Here is a 17,444-nt window from a genome sequence, read left to right as displayed (position 1 = left end):
TGGCAGTTGCCAAAACCTTGACTATGTTGCCTGCTCTTCCCTAGCAAGGTTCATTTGATTGCAACTTGACTCATCAGATGATGCTTTAACACCTCTTGAGATGCACAAAGTCGATGTCTATGCTCCCCTGAAGACAAGAACATATTTTTCAAGGCTCTAGGCTGCCAGCCGCACTGCAGTGCAACATATGCTGTCCTGTTACTTCAGATAATAAACAGCTTCTCTTTTCTTCAGCGAATTAGACACAGAAATAAATTATTTTGTCTCCTGAGACTTTTGAAATGAGTGGGGTCTCTGCAAAAAGACACCAACTGCATTGTGTGTACTGGGTAATATACTTCTAACACACGGCTAGATTATTCCAACCAAGGTATGATAAGTCAGCTGCCTTTTGTAAGCAGCAGCTGAGGTAATCAGTTGTGACTCTGCTATTCCCAACAGCAATCCTTATGGAAAGACTATAAATATTGCATAGCCACCATTACATGTGATGAACAAACATTGACAATAGACTGTATTCTGAAATGATCAGTAAGTAACCTCATTCCCATAAGAGAACTCCATTTAGGAATAGATTTTTAGATTAAACAAATATATCCAAGATTACAAAGAATTCTGGTGACATTGTTTTAGAAAGTCCAAGCACTGACAGCAGTCACCTCAACCCCTAGTGGCACTAGTGCTGATACTCTCATTCCCTAGGCATGAAGAGCGTTTCATCCAGATAATGAGCTCTTCACACAGAACTAGTCTTAGAGCAACCATCATCACACTTATTTAATCTGGAAGCCACCCATCACCATGGTGCACTCATTCCCTTCATCCAGATCATTAACATCTTCATCAGTGATCTGGATGGGGGGATCACAGAATCATAGAAAAGCAGGTTGGCCAGGACCTCTAGAATAATCTGATCCAACTAGTCTTGGCAAAAAAGTGCACTTTCAGTAAGTTCACAGACAACACCAAGCTGGGCTGGAATGTTGATCTGCTGGAGGGCTGGAAGGCTCTGCAGAGTAATCTGCACAAGTAATGATGGGTCAAGGTAACTCTATGAGGTTTAACAAGGTGAAAATGCCAGGTCCTGCCCTCATGACCCCTTCATGGGAGCCATGTCCCTGTCACTTAGGGACATGGGTTAGTGGTGGCACTGGCAGCATTAGGCTTACAGTTGGTCCCGATAATCTTAAAGGTCTTTTCCAATACAAATACTTCTGTGATTTTATGGTACCCCAGTGTGAACTGGGGTTCACCCTGAAGCTTTAGAAAGGGAAGGAGTTTACATAGAGGTTTGAACAAAATAATGCCAGGATATTTCTTTGTCCAAAGAAAATAGATAAGACACTCCAAAAGCAGAGCACCAGTTTGAGATGATTCTTGACTAAAACTGTATCTGATGTTCAAATTTTCATCTCAGTATAACTCCCTCAACTTTCAGTGCTGCAATACTTAGCAGTGTCCATGCAAGGCTGCCAGGTCGAGCTGCAAATGTAAGGGTGGGAGGACAAAAAGAGAATTGGAATGAAAATAAGCTGGAATGGAAAGATTGAGGAAGAGACACTAGGGAAACTTTTTTTGGAGCTTTCACAAAAGCAAAGTGGAGAGAGATGTGCCATTTCCATCAGCCCACCACTCCCAGAAGCTGACTAGAGTCACAAGGAATAAAAGCAAAGCAGGTCAGAGTGATGCCAGACCTCCCCAGGTTACTATTTCAGTTCTTGCTATCTGAAAAATCAATACTCAAAACACACAAAAGGCCAGATTGCAGCACTGTGCACTGCTAAACAACAACCTTAGATGAAAGGTCATCAAACTGAAGTACATCTGATTACCATATAACACACTACCACAGAGCTGGGCAAGCCTAAATTGAAGGTTTCCTCCTGATGTTTATGATGTTTATTCCTTAAGTAATGAAAATAAGCTGGAAACTTCAAGTATCTTAGTGTGCAGCAATCAACATATATTTACTAGATTTAAAAGTAAACTGAAAATTTACTGTGCATCCTTACATTATTCTTAATTTTCCTACGATCAACCATAAATGCCTCCAGCCTTGGAGATTTCTGGTAAAAGCCACAGTAGATGTCCCTGCCATTTTACAGCTGTAATGTTCTCTGGGGTAATTTTGTTAGCTGAAGCTGTGGGAAGGCGGGAAGAAGGGGGACTCTGGCATTCCGTCACTACAACATTTGCTAATTTTTAAATAAACTTATTTGCTATCATGAACACTTAGAGACTTAGACTTTGTCTCTTTTTTCCCTGGGTGATATTCTGAACATGGCTTAAATGCTGTGGCAGGTGACAGAGCAGTGTTAAGGAACAGCAAATTGTCCAACCTCAAACACTGACAACCTGCAGTATTTTCTTTAGTCAGAGAGCAGACAAGAGAAATGGTAAAAAAAAAAAACAAAACAACAAAACCTCAAACAAAACACAGCGTGCTATCAAAATGTTCAAAAGAGATAAATAACAGGCAATTACCTAAATCATGGACCACTGAACACAAGACAGAAAACCAGAGCAGTGTCACCTGTAGGCTGTGAGCATCAGCCTAATGCTGTTAAGATCTCAGTTTAAAAAAAATGGGGGGAAGAGGATAACGCCCTTACTAATGAACCAAATAAAGGGAAAAATACATAAGCAAAGCAGTATCCCTTGGATAGCTTGGAACTCAGAGTTATAAATATTATGTAAGTCAAAAATTTACCAGCTATCAGAGTAAAATATGTGTAGGGTTCTGGCACTTAGCAGGCTGTTAAAATGTCAGGGCACTTTCAGAAAAAAATAAATTTTGGCCAGAAAATGCTGAAGTAGCAAAGGCAATGTTTACAATGCATGTTTTAATTCTGACTAGTTTCCCATGCCAAATGCTAATTTTAATTATGAGAATTTATTATTTTTATAAGCAAACCTTGACATAATTTTAAAGCACTACATTTAAAAGGGTGACAACTAAACAAAATATTCCACTTTATCTCATTTGTTTTCCTTATCTTAGCTCCATCAATACTTTCCCAATCATTTTATTTTAATTTGGAAGTCAAGAGGTTTTTTTTCCAGAACTTTTCAAAGTCTTGGTAAAAATTTCTGATCTTATCCTAATACAGCCATGTGGTAATGATATTTGACATGGTAAATGGTTTATAGAAAACAAGTGTTAATAAAAATTGAATTCTGTTAATTGTGCAGAAACACAGGGGCAATTTTTTCCAATGGAGTATCTGGAATTAAGGTCCTAGGTGAGAATTCAACTCTCTTCTTAATTTCTGAGTATAACTTTTTTAGGTTGTAGTTCAAATTGCCTCAAACCCTTTACAAAAGCTTTAAAACTTTCATTATCTTCACAGAATACTTTCTACAAAGCTATGAAATTTGGATCAGAAGTCACATGTTTTGTCTTAGAGATATTTTATCTTAGATAACAGATAGATGAATATTTTATAGAATTATGTGTATTCACCTATTTAATCTTAAAAAAACCCCACAAAGTGTAAAACTCTACTTGATCCCTCTTAAAGCTAATTATCATCTTACCATTGAAAATACTTCCTAAATTTTAGTCTTTGATTGTGGAAATAACAACCTTTTTGTTTTGTTGGGTTGGTTTATTTTTTTGTTTTGTTTTTTTGGGGTTTTTTTTTGTCATCAAAATATACTTTCTTTTTTTGTATATATTTGACTACTGATATTTATGATATTGATAGACCTTCCACAAGCCCAAATTCCCCTGTATACTGGCAATAATGTATATTATTTAATTAATCTAATATTTTGTTGTGATGGAAAAGACTAGTTTTCAAGACTAGTGTTCAAGCTCAGAGACTGGCTTAGATGTGTGGCATATTATTAAATTTCTCTAATTTCTTTTCCATGCAAGTAATTTACATCTTTCTGTTTCCACATCTGTAAAAGGGAAATCTTACAACCTCTCCGGAATTCCCAAAGTTATTAACAGGAGACGCCAAGTCATCCACATGCACGTAAAATTCTGAGATCTTATGGCAGAGTACAGTGCACAAGTGGTTTTAATACGATCTTGCAATATACCAAGTGATACATTAGTACCTTCTGAATGGAATGTTAGTCCAGAATGGACACTTTTACAGACTTTGTCAGCCTAAGTCAAGTGAAAAGTTACAGCTGGGCCTTGCAATAATATACAGCATGTAAGAGTTTCTGAGGAGCCTTTGCTTTGCAGTCCCAAAGCCCAGCACAAGTCCTGCACCCCTGAGACTTACATAGCAAATATGTAAAAAGAACAATATAGACCCAGACCCAGACTTCCTGCTCCTGTGCTACAGCACTTTGCAGAGCAGTGAAGCATTTCTGAAATCCTCAGCAGCAGCAGGTAAGAGAACCATTGCCTTTCCTGGAGCCCACAGAAAGAACAAAGTATGAGACACTGTAATTTTCATGGACAGACTGGAACCTTTAGGCAAACCCCACTAATTTATGCTCACCAGCACAGCATCCCAAACAAACTGTAAAAAAATTTAAAGATAGAATGATACAATCTGTAAAAAAATTTGTTCATGGGTATGGCAAAATAAAAAAAATCAGGGCATATATTAGCACTAAAAAACTACTCTAGTGCATTGTGCTATGTTAAATTGATATGAGATGTTTGATTATTCCCATGGATCCCAGGCTGATTCCTGTAGTCATAGTTACACCAAAAGCACAGCTTTTATGCAACTTGCAGTCGTCCGTTTTTGGCACTGATTTTTACAAGATAAACACCCACAATCCCCCAGTGCTACCTGACACACTTCCATCCCACACAGATTCATGCCTTCTAGAAAAGAATGAGAGCATCTTAGTCAAATCTGAAAGCCAGTTCAAGACCCAGACGACGGATTTTGTTTAGATGACCGATAATAAAATAATATATCTGTAAATTGTAGATCCAGCGATTGCAGCAAAAATTAACCCTGTTCTATTTGGAGAAAAAAGCTGACTTTTCTCAATTCAGTGAGAATAAAAGTATTACTATCATATTCTAATTATTACCTATGTACTGAACCAGCCATGACTGATAAAAGCTGAACAATCTTAAAAAATACAGGAACATATATATATAACAATTATTTTCAGCATGCTGGAAAATCTTAAAATGCTGTTGAATACTGCAGGGATGTGAAACAAAAAATACCTGATTAATGTGCATTTGTCTTGAAATGGGTTTATAAATATACTTAGCACTTATTTAGGGATCATAGGTGATCTAGAGACTTCACTATTATGGTCTTAAGTTTATAAATAAGAAAATTAAGCCAGACTAATTCTGTACTTTGTGCAAAACCTCACCTAGCAATCCGATCTCAAGGTAGGGTGTCAAATCATGTCATGTCACAGTGGTTTTGCGCCAGGCAAATGCAATTACAAGGTATGAGACAAGGGGAAGTCAGGCTTCAAGGAGGCTCAGGCTTGCTCAAGGTCATAGAAACTGATGTCAGGTCTCCTGGCGAACAGCTCCCTGACTGAATGATCCTACCACCACTGTTGAAGAGATTTGTTTTATGAATGATAGTTAAGGATGTGTCAGCAGATTTATTATTATTATTATTATTCCAAGAATACTGTGATTTTTGAATAGAAACATAGACCATTAGCTACATTCTTCTAAATAATATTTTTCTTTAGTAATTGTAACCATTAAAGAAAAAGCTTTTATTTGGCCCACAATCTATGTGTGAGCTGTAGGAAGAAGCAATGCTCAAAAATAGAAAAAAATAAAAGTAGAAATTTGGAAAGAAATTAGGAAATGGAAGAGCAGAAAGAGGTGATGAAAGGTTACAAAAAAAACCCACCAAAAAAACAGATGAGAGATATACCTGCTAGCCACAAGCTTAAACAAAATTGCAGAAAATCCCTCCTCAAAACCAAGCAGGCAATATTAAGCAGAATCCATTCATTTCATAGCAATCTTCTGCTATGAAGGGATGGCAGCAACTTAGTGAATTACTCCCACAGAAGGAAAAAATCTGTCTCTAGTACAAGCCCCAAAGAAGGCTTCAGAGGTGGCTTAGTTGAATATGACATTCCAGTTTCCAGGAGGAAGAATCTTTCTCTGACAGAAACACATAGTGTGAAGAAAAAAAAAATCCTGATTTATTTTTGCAAGATTTTTTGCTGACTATGCTCAAACACATGAGTGCAGGCTGCATTAGAACATATTTGCTATACAGGTCCTGCTTTTTCAGTAGACATTTACAGTTGCTGCAGGGTGCTGGGGCAACTGGGAGTCAGGGCTCATTTGAGAATTAGAAACTGGTAAGCAAGCAGTTACATTCATCCCTTCTAGTAAATGCCACAAAGAGAGGGGAATAAACAGTCACTGGAATACTTAATTTCCACAATAGTTCAGAAGTCTTGCTTGTGGCATGACAGGCAGATTGTAGAAGTTGACTGGTTTAACATCAGTTTTACTCCTAGCAGATCAGGGGGGCAGCAGCCCCAGGGATTCTCAGGGGGCTGAGCACACTGCCAGCCCTGCAAAATGGCCATGGCCACCATTTAAACCCTGCTCATTTCCACTGTGCTTCCATGCCAACTCTGGGGATAAAAGTCCTGCTGCTTCTCTGCTACTGAGAGAGCCAGAGAAGCCTGTGTGCTGAACACAAGGGAAGTTGAACAGTGGTGGTGAAGAGAAGCAGGATTTGACACATCAGTAGATTGGACAATGGAACTGGGCCTTGGTCAGAACAGCCAGGCAGAGAAAACCAAAGCCCCTGGCAGTGCAGCTACCAGAGTCAGGGGTGCATTTCATGGTTTCCAGCAACCAATCTTCTTGTCTCCAGCATGCACCCACAAATGTGTAGAGAGGACTTTGAGACAACTCTTTTACATTTGTCATGAAGTCAAAGTTATGTTTCAGGATTTAGAGACTAAAAGGTGATTCTTAGCACGTTATTCAGATAGACCATGATAACACACACCACACCTCACATAGCATGAGGCATGGAAGCTGGGATTCATCCACTGTTCCATCACTGGGGAAATGAGAGGAAAACTCACAGGGCCCCAGGAGATGCAGGCAATCCATCAGCAAGCATGATGAACATGTTTCAAGCACTCTACACCATTGTTTTCTTGGGGCTGTCTGGGGAATACACCTACTGCTCACAGTTCTTGCAGACCTTCTGAATGATACTCATGTCTTGTCAAATACAGTTTAGCAGTTTTCACATAATCTCCTTAGCACGGACCTCCTGGTTCCTGCTGTTAGACTGAGTTAAGATGAAAAAGTTCCAAATTTCCTCCCTTCCGCAACATGGGGAACATGATACAGCCTCTTGGCATGTTGGGATGTTCAGTAAATAATTAGACAAAAGTAATCTCAACATACAAGATTATTGACATTTATATAAATAATCTAAATCAGTCACAAAAAATCCTGACCTTGCTTATGCCAGTTCAACGGAAACGTGACTGTTCTACAGACTTACCTCTACTCATTTTATCCAAGCAGATTTGGTGATCAACTAAATACTTGTTGAGTACAGTAACAGGCTTGTTACCAATCCTTGACCATTTCCTCTTTTTAGTTATCTTTTCTCTCTTTTCTCCTGTTTTATCTTGCTAAGATTCAGCACCACTAAAACAGCACATCTCCCTTTTTTGTTTTACCTGTGACAGAATACATTCAGATTGAGTAACTTTCTATTCACTCTTCATATGGACACCTTCTCCTTTGGACACTATCCCATATATTATGATTTACCTCCTTGTTATATTTAATTCTGCAAGTTCCATATTGCATCTGAAAATGTTCCAGAATGATATTTGCCTGGAAATGTATAGCCTTAAAAAAAAAGATGTGCATGATCCTCATAATTATTGATTAAAAGACTTTTGTAGCTTTTGCTAGGACATATTAAATTCTCTGCCATGATGGACAAAAGCCTCATTCAGGTCTCACTCAGGTCTAGAGATCTACTGCAGATAGTTGTGGTTGATTATTTGAGTTTGTTTTTCCCCTTAGTTGTTATCTCAAGCAGAGAAGGATTTCAAAAGTACTTTCAGGTCAATGAGCACATGGGCAGGCTGGACAAGGGAAACACACAACTTGCCTGGTGTCCTGCACAGCAAATCCACACCTCCTACCCCATCTATATTTTTCTCTGGCATATGGCTCAAATTTAGAATTGGGCCTAAGAATCTGCATTTTAAAATAATGAGCTTCAAGTAACAACCTGGTCTAAATTTTGCTAAATTACCCTTATTTTTAGACATAGCAAATCAAAATCCCAGATCTTAAACCCCCCCCAGCATGAAATATTGTGCATTCCCATTCCCAGCCACCCCGCAGCAGCTCACCCTCCCCCAGGTGCTGAGGGCAGCTTGAGACCTGCTTTCTGCTGCATGCTCTTGATTGACTGCTCCTATTTCTCCAAGCAATGACCCCTGCTCATCATAATAGCAAATAAAACCTTGCTGAAAATACGATGCTTGGAATCCTTCTCTTTCCAGAATTACTGGGAGGGAAATAGATGTCTCTCAAGTGCAGAATCATATGCACAATGGTCTCTTAACAGTTGCTTGGAGGTCTTTTCCATTTTCACATAAATCTTTTTTATGTTGTACTCCCACCAGCTAGTCATTTTATTTTTGGCTTCACTACAGTAAACTTAATTTAACATTACGTCTTTTTGGTAGTTGTTGGTGTGCTTTTATGACTAATGAGTTTTAGACAGGATATTCATAAAAACAGAACAAAAGCATCTATAATGAGCATACCATAAAGACAGGGCTATTTTTCCTCAGAATAATTGTATGCCTGAGCACAAAAGAATGTGAAAGTTGCACATTAGGCTACAAAATCACAGTGGAAGGTCAGTCTCAAAAACTTAAATTGAGATCTCTAAGCATCAAATGAATTCTAGGATAGAATAATAACACAGAATGTTCAAGCATGCAGCCATTTAGCTTACACACCTTCTACCTTGATGAGCAATTATCCTACATACCTATATACTGTGGGAAACCTACATGGTCAGGGCATTCTGCTGTTCCTTTGCATTATTAGTCAGATTTGTTGGCTTGGCTAATATTTGTGGGTTGTTTTCTTTCTTTTTTTTTAAATATCAATTGCAGCTTTTAAAGACAGTGTACTTCAGGTACTGGACCATCCTTGATGAGCAATTATCCTACATACCTATATACTGTGGGAAACCTACATGGTCAGGGCATTCTGCTGTTCCTTTGCATTATTAGTCAGATTTGTTGGCATGGCTAATATTTGTGGGTTGTTTTCTTTCTTTTTTATTAAAATATCAATTGCAGCCTTTAAAGACATTGTACTTCAGGTACTGGACCAGAGAATATTCATTGGATCCAAGAGAGTAGAATTGACACAAAAATTTCAGAGACACCTTCACCTTGCATAGTTCCATGTTTTAGTAGACATGCATTCAAAAGGGTATTCAAAGACAAACCTGTGATGATCAACAAGATCAAACCATGATCAACAAGAGCTGGGGGATTCTTTCTAGTTCTGCACATACAAGAACAGGATGGAGAAATGCACAGAAAGAGTTTTGTTGGAAACAAAACTAAACTAAACCTTTCTCTGTCACACTATGTAGGAAAACACATTCATAATTGACTGGTTAGGAGAAAGGGTATTCTCAAATACAGCAGTAATATTGTACCTACCTTCCACTTATTGAAAGGGTTACAAGCCTGTGATGATCAACAAGATCAAACCATGATCAACAAGAGCTGGGGGATTCTTTCTAGTTCTGCACATACAAGAACAGGATGGAGAAATGCACAGAAAGAGTTTTGTTGGAAACAAAACTAAACTAAACCTTTCTCTGTCACACTATGTAGGAAAACACATTCATAATTGACTGGTTAGGAGAAAGGGTATTCTCAAATAGAGCAGTAATATTGTACCTACTTATTGAAAGGGTTACAAGGAGTTATGACATGACAATGACATAGGAATTACACATTTTTTATGCAGCCCTGTTTACAAAGAAATTGTGAAAAAGCCCTGGTTTCTCAACCATAGCACAAATCAGTCCAGCTGGAAAGCTATGGTTCCTGCCTTCCATTTAGCCAGTAAATAACTCAAATACTTCTTTAATAGCCAGATCCCAAGCCATTGTTTCATCCACAGCTTTAATTTTCAACAGTTCCACTCTATTTCTCAAAGCTTTATCCTATTTTTTCCACATATACATAGTCACACCCCATCAAACAGCATCCATCAAATCCTCCCCATATATGTCATGGGTTTGGTAGTGCTGGATGAACCTCTGCTGTGGACTGTGACTTCAGCTAACAGCTCAATGAAAGCTCTAACTGTTTTAACCTATTGAGTTCCACTTGCATTTAGCAGCTTCCTGGTTGTCAACAAAGCAACTGCTCATCAATTGTGTGTGAATAAAATATGGGATTTCTGTCCAGGACTGCCTCACACAGCAATCTACCAACTAGCAAAGTATGGGTGGGGGAAAAAAAATAAAGAGTTAATTATTGGGCATATTTCTGGTAGTATCTAGAATACCTGAAGACAAACTGAACAGTCATGGACTTAAGCCTTAAGCAAAATGATGCAGTCAGGTCAGATTAGTGCTCTGATGGTGCATCCCTGGAATAAAACAGAATGGTGACACTGCTTATAAGGCAAGAACACATCATGGTAGAGATCTCAACATACAAACTCATATTCTGTAATTTCACATGGAAATGTTCCTCGAGTAACTACTCATCCTATTGAAAGGAATATCCCTTTCCTGAGTACTAGTAAAAGTGTAAGAAAATTCTGCTCTCTATATTTGCAGAGGTTCTGGCATGGTATCTAAGGAAACTGATATTTGAGTAGAATTATTCCTTACAAGTGAATGTAGTCATACTGCATTTTGACTAATTTCACAACCAATTGTTCTGCTCTGAAATACAAATGTCAAAATTATGTAGAACTGTATTTACCTGTAAGTACTTAAAAACATTTCTCAAAACAACTGCATCTTGGGAAGGGCTTTTAGAGTTCTGGCAAATACTCTTCTGCAAAGTGTAATGCATACTATTTAAATTATCAGGAGTTAAAATAATGTATTAAAAAAGTCTATATCCTTATTACTATCTTAAGTAATAAGATACTTGTTTGGCAAGCAAGAATATATGTTTGTCACCTTGCCTTTCAGTTTGGAAAAAACATGCAGCTATTGGTTATTGTGACAGCCGGGAAATGTAAGTGTTCAACTCATTTAACTAATAAGTTAGTGTATCACAATCAATACTTGTTTTCTCTTAATATCAAAAGCCTGAATATCAACTGCTTAGCTGTATGTTTTCCAAAAGCATATAAACAGAAGGATGGATGCACCAATTGCATTAGCATGAATTAAAATTAAAATATGCACTGAATGTGAGGAAAAAAATCACTGTGTTCATTCAACTCATCCCCAGTAACCCTACATAAAATCAAATATATAATTTTTCATCCAATAGCACATATAACAAAAAAAAAATTTAAATATTTTATTGATAATTTAGCTTAGTGAAACTGAATTCTGCTAACTTTTTTATTCTGTAGAAAGAACTTTGTTCACCTGATTCCAGATTGATGCTATGGAAGTCTTAATCCCATACTCTATAAACCACATACATCACACTTTCAAGTCACAATTAAAATGTTGGTTTGGAAAACAAAGAACACAAAGCAAATTATTTCCTGCCCGTGGTACATGATGGATTTCCTGCACCATTTGATGCTATCAGCACGTGCTAATTACTGAAACCAAGATAATTACATAAATTTTGTAGTTTAAAGTGCAGGGACATCCCTTATCACTGCACAACCTTTCAAGACTGCATAGGGAAAGGCTATTTTATAACACAGATCAATGAAAAAGTGCTTCAAATGGAGAAGTTGGCATTAGAGAGCTTGCATAGCAGAACTCCCTTTCTCTAGTCTACAGCTTTCCAAAACACTATCAGTGTCTTTAGCTGCTAGTTTATAGTACACTAAAACCAGCCAGAATGCAAACCAAATATTAATGCATCCTTAGGAAGCATAAACTCTTAATTAGAGTGTGCCCTTGACTATTATTCTGCTGTTTCACAGCATTTAGGGTGATGATCTATGATCCTACTTGGTCATTTGCAGGTAGGTCAAAATGTTTTCTACTTGTGCTGACTGCAGTTCAACTCTGCCTCACAAACAGTACAGCCACATGACCCATCTCTTTGTATGTCTGCAGGAAGCCGCAGTTTGATTCAGTTCAAAACCACAACAGTCACAAAGTCAGTTACTGAGACCTCCACAAAATAATTCAACCTTATTCTCATAGAATTCTCACAAAGAACTATGATTTTAACAGTATGAACTGCCTGGATATACCCATACTTCTCCTTTGGTTGGTTTTTGGGGTTTTTTTTTGGTTTGGGTTTCTTGGTTTTTTGGGACAGTATGAACTGCCTGGATATACCCATACTTCTCCTTTATTTGGTTTTGGTTGGTTTTGGGGGTTTGTTTTGGTTTGGGTTTCTTGGTTTTTTGTTTTTTTTTGATTGTAGAGGGAGAGAGATTGACCAGACACCTAATTCTAAAGAACTTAATTCAGGTGTGGTTAATGCTCTGATGACACTGAGGTGGGAATGATGTGCTTTAAATGTGCAGAATCTGTTCTTCCACAGATGAGGACAACAATGGCTAAATGAAATGAAATCATAGAACACTTTTTACTATGTGAAGTATTAAAAATCCTCATAAATGTATTTTATCTTTGCTTTCATGTATTTTCCCAGTCACTAAATGCTAAGTGGTAGCATGGGACTACTTATACTTTAAATTTAAAGTGCGTGCTCAGTTCCAGTGTATGCAGTCAGCAATCCAGTTTCCATTTTCAGCACATTTTAAAAGATGTGAACTGGTTGAAGAAAACCCACACCATAATGATCTGAAGTAACATCAAGAACAAGTAAAACCCTGAGATGTCTGCTCAGCTCACAAAAGGGAGTCAGAGTTCTAAATAGTCTATTACACCCCATGCAACTCTGTTGATATAGACAGACGGGGAGATATGTTCCTCCATCATCACAAACAACTTGTCTGAGATCAACTTAGTCTTGCTCTTAATTCCCTAATCAAAGGTCCAGCACCTAAAATTTCCCATTGCAACAGACTTAGAACATGAAGACTTCCGTCTTACCTTCCACAGGTGACTGCAAAACCCCCAAGAACAGTCTGAAACCATTGGTTAAAACATGCAACCCCACTGCTTTCATAATTTTTTTTTACCACACATGCATGTATGTATATTTCCATGCATAATGTATCTCCCTCTGGCATAATTTAAAGGCCCTAAAATAATTTCTGCTGTGCTGTTTTTGTTGTTTGTATGCTAGTAAACAACACCTTCACAGAAGCAAATATTCACATAAAAATAGCATATTTCTATTGACTCAAAGGGACTTTCTGTATCATCTGGCTTCCAATATCCGATTAGTTTACTAAGTGAGGTTTGTATCTCTAAGAAATTCAACTTGTGAAATTCAGTAGAATATAGATTTTTCTTAGGATTAACATGAGGGTTCTTGCGATGACTGGTGTGTCTTTCAGGCTTGGAATAAAGAGTGATCTTACTGCTGTTTATTTTTTCACACAACTGGCACAATCATATTGTCACTGAACCCTTGTGCTTGGGCAGGCTTTGATATTGTAACTGACTGAGCTGGGAAAGTTCCTCCATGGGGATCTCATCCATCTCATCCTTCTAGTTTTTATTCTAGAAACTGAGATGGGTAAAGATTTTTGATTTTATTCTTTCGGACGTGAAACCACCAGTAGATTGCATATTTGAGATACACAATCTGAAGAAACTTTGTGCTTGTTGGCAATTCCACCTCAAGAAACAAAATAATACTTTCTGGCTTTGCAGCAGATTAAAAATACATTACCAATCTCAGAAATAGCACAGCTTGGGCACAAAATTCCAGTGACAATTTCAAGGGAAACACAGTATGTACTTAATCATCAAGGCAGCCTTACAGAGTTCTACTGATTTTTGATTAAGCAAAACAGACAGACAAACACAACAAACACTGTTCTTCCAATCAGAGGCCTCTACCTGAAATCAGTGTTTCTGTATTAAAGGGATTTAAAAGGCGCAGCCTTACAGAGTTCTACTGATTTTTTGATTAAGCAAAACAGACAGACAAACACAACAAACACTGTTCTTCCAATCAGAGGCCTCTACCTGAAATCAGTGTTTCTATATTACACTGGATTTAAAAGGTCCTTATCAAGAGAAAACTCTTATTTCATGAAAGACCCACTGTACTTATGCTTCACATTGTACTTCACAATTCTTGCCATTTAAATCACAGGCACTTTGAAGACACAGAAGGGCTGTTACCATGATTTTTTCTCATAATCATTGTTCCTGTTGCTTCTAATATAACATCCATTGTAAATACACTCAGTGGGTCAATTTCTCTCTCACTTATAAAGTCCATTTAACCTTTCCAGGTTCCAGGAAAAGTGTTTTTTTTGTTAGTAATGATGCAGTAACATTTCTTAGAAAATCTGCAAGAGGGTTTTTTTTTTTTTAATTTATTTAATTAAGATTCTACATGGGATAAACATAATTATCAATGGCAGCCTGCACAATCCCTATACTTTATATTAAGAAACATGCAAAGAACCTCATGCATTAAGGATGAAGAGTTTGAATGTAAGTCCCAGAATCCACTGGGATGTGTGAAAACTGACAGAATTTGTTCTTTCATTTGCATGGAAAACACTATGAAAGCTTGATTTCCAGGAGTCGTATGAGTCAATGATCTCATAAGGTTTCCATATCCATCAAGGTAATTTTTTTCTGTCCGTACTATTCAGGAAAAATAAACATCCCACTTCTGTATGTCAGAAATGCACCAAAGGTGATCTTCACCATCGTGAAAATCAGTTTCCTATATTGTTGTGAAAACCTGTAAAACACTCTTTACATAGTTGCAGAATCTCACCTGCACTACAAAAATGGTTTTTTGCCACATACCTTCTTTTTGTTGGTGGAACAAATGTAGAAATTGTCAATAACAGTGGCAATCCCAGGCTGTAGATTCAACTTTGTGTATAATGTCCCAAAATCTGAAGACCTGAAAGAAATCAAACATCTGTAAGTGTTCTTTTCTAAAGGCTTCAGCATTGAAACTCTGCAAAGAAAATCCCTCTCTGTGCACCAAGGTCCATTTTCAATGCTTCTCTGCCATCCTTTTGTTCTTTTCAGTGTTCATTTCCTACTAAAAGAAACCCATTACTATGAAGACAACTAAATTCTAGGTTTGAAAAAACTGGCTAGCTCTGTCTGTACTTTTTAGTTCTCTGCAGTGCTAGTTTATTTTTTTCTGTGCAGTGACAGAAGCCTGACATGTACACCTTTCCATCACCACCCACAAGGTGGAAAAAAAGAGCTATGAAGAGCACGGGCTCATTGGCAAGTACTAACAGCATTCTCCTCAGCCATGCAGAAAAAGAAGACTTGATTTCAGAGCTTGCTGTTGCATAAGAGAAGAATTTGGCCCAAGATCTGGAAGATTCACATTAGACCTCTATCAGAATTGGTATGGAATAAAGGTATCCCATCCACTCCTCCAACTCTTTTCAAAGGATCACTGAATTTTGAATTAAAAGAAGGAAAGTCTGTATTTGCCCATCAGGATGTCTCACAGACATCTCCATGAGTATTTCAAATGTGGGCTCTCTGCAGAATTTGTTCCATATTTCTGAAAAGCTGTCAGTGAAAAACGGCATCCATGCTCTGCAGTTGTATTGCCAATGTCAATTATAAAAAGAACAGACAAATAAAATGTTAGTATAAAGAAATGTTAGAGAAATTCAAAGTAAGTCACATCCAAATTTAAATCACTTCGGATGAAACCTTGCTTGTTCTGTTTGGGATAAAATTGTACCATACGCCCTCTCCATATTTACAGTTATTCATTTTGCATTTGGAAAGGGACTCAGACACAGATCTAAGGGACTTGTCCCTTCTTCACCAAGAAGCACTCCCTAGGGCAGAGAGTTGGTGTGAGGACTTCCACTTTATACACCGTTCTCTCCCTGGAATAACAAACAGCTTGTAAGCTACCCTGCTCTAACAACTGGAGCATTCAAAGGCTCTCATATCCAAGAGAACCAAGAACAAGACTGTCCCTCCCAGTGTGACACTGCACTGCCTGTGCAGTGATTTCTGCCCTACAGTCCCTTTCTACCACGTTCATTGCTCCCCAGCAGGCTCTGCTGCCTCATGTTCCTCACCCAGGGCAGTCACTGCTGAAGATTTAGTGGGAGCATGACTGAGTACAACGAGAGAGAACAGTGAAGAACCAAATCCCTGGCTCAGAGTGTACATGTTGAGAAGAAGCCCACTGCCTGAGGTCTCCTCCAAACCACCTGAGGCAGGTTATTTCCTGAAGGGTTGGTGCCCACAGAAGGCCACTATGAGCATCCCACCTATGTCCCAGTGCCACCCAGAACGCCACTGAAGTTGGGGGCATGTTGTATGAAGCGCCTTCTGTGCTTTTACCAATCCAGCTATCCAAAAGACACAGGAACTTTCAGCTGCTGCCATGGAGCAGCTTTCTAAGTCTTTGGCATCACCAAGCATAGTGGGCAGACTATGCCAGGAACAGGTCCTAAGGAATACCAAGAAAGGTTTATGTTTACCTTACTTTATCTTCCTTCTCCACCAGTTAAAAAAACTCAACTGGTCATAACACTATGACACTCAGGCCATCCTCCAGTCTAAAGCTGAGAGTTTAACCATTTTATAATGTTATCTGAATAGATTTGATCTGGGAGTTTTCTCCCACAATGTTGCTTTCTCTGCAGATATACAGCAATGCAATAGAGAATTAACTGATCACAGCAATTCAATTTTGACAAAGTATGTATATATCAAACACTTACAACTGCAGTGTACAACTAATTGTTCAGCACAGAACTAATCAAAATTCTAAGGGGAAGAGGATGGACAGTGCTAAACCTAATTTGCCAGTGGTATTTGACAGAAAGAAATTAAAGCAAAGACGTAAAATATCAACTTCAGACATATGTACTGAAACCATGCAGAACAAGTATGTATAATGGAAATATAACCTAGTCTATTCTCTTTGAGGGAAGAATATCAGGTCGGTGGCTAGCGCAGTAATAACATCCTGAAATAATTCTCTGAACCTTAAAGATGATTCAATTTACTTTGAAGAGGCAGTTCCAGGATTAATACAATGGGACCACTGGAGAGTGACACCATGCGAGGGACACCATGGCAACTCTGTCAATGTGTGAAGAGTACAGGCAGGAAGCCCAAAAAAGATAAGTAAGTTCCAAGGTAAAAAGTTCTAGTCCAAAACTTTCCCTTCTAATTCTCATGACTTATAGAAAGCAATGACCAAAAAAAAAAAAAAAAAAAGGAATTTTATTT

The 17,444-nt window shown here is 38.0% G+C and overlaps 1 protein-coding gene across 1 annotated transcript in view; it reads right to left on the bottom strand.

Annotated features, from left to right (window-relative positions):
* Positions 1-17,444, bottom strand: part of SORCS2 (sortilin related VPS10 domain containing receptor 2) — a 548,577-nt gene that overhangs the window by 219,904 nt on the left and 311,229 nt on the right. Inside the window, exon 4 of the mRNA XM_039728870.1 lies at positions 15,018-15,117. Within this exon, the coding sequence (XP_039584804.1) occupies positions 15,018-15,117 (100 nt within the window). The remainder of the gene's footprint in view (positions 1-15,017; positions 15,118-17,444) is intronic.

This window comes from Passer montanus, unplaced genomic scaffold, assembly GCF_014805655.1.
Source record: "Passer montanus isolate IOZ18808 unplaced genomic scaffold, ASM1480565v1 scaffold67, whole genome shotgun sequence".
NCBI lineage: Eukaryota > Metazoa > Chordata > Aves > Passeriformes > Passeridae > Passer > Passer montanus.
Note: the sequence above shows the minus strand (reverse complement) of the source record. Positions and strands in the feature narration are given on the sequence as shown.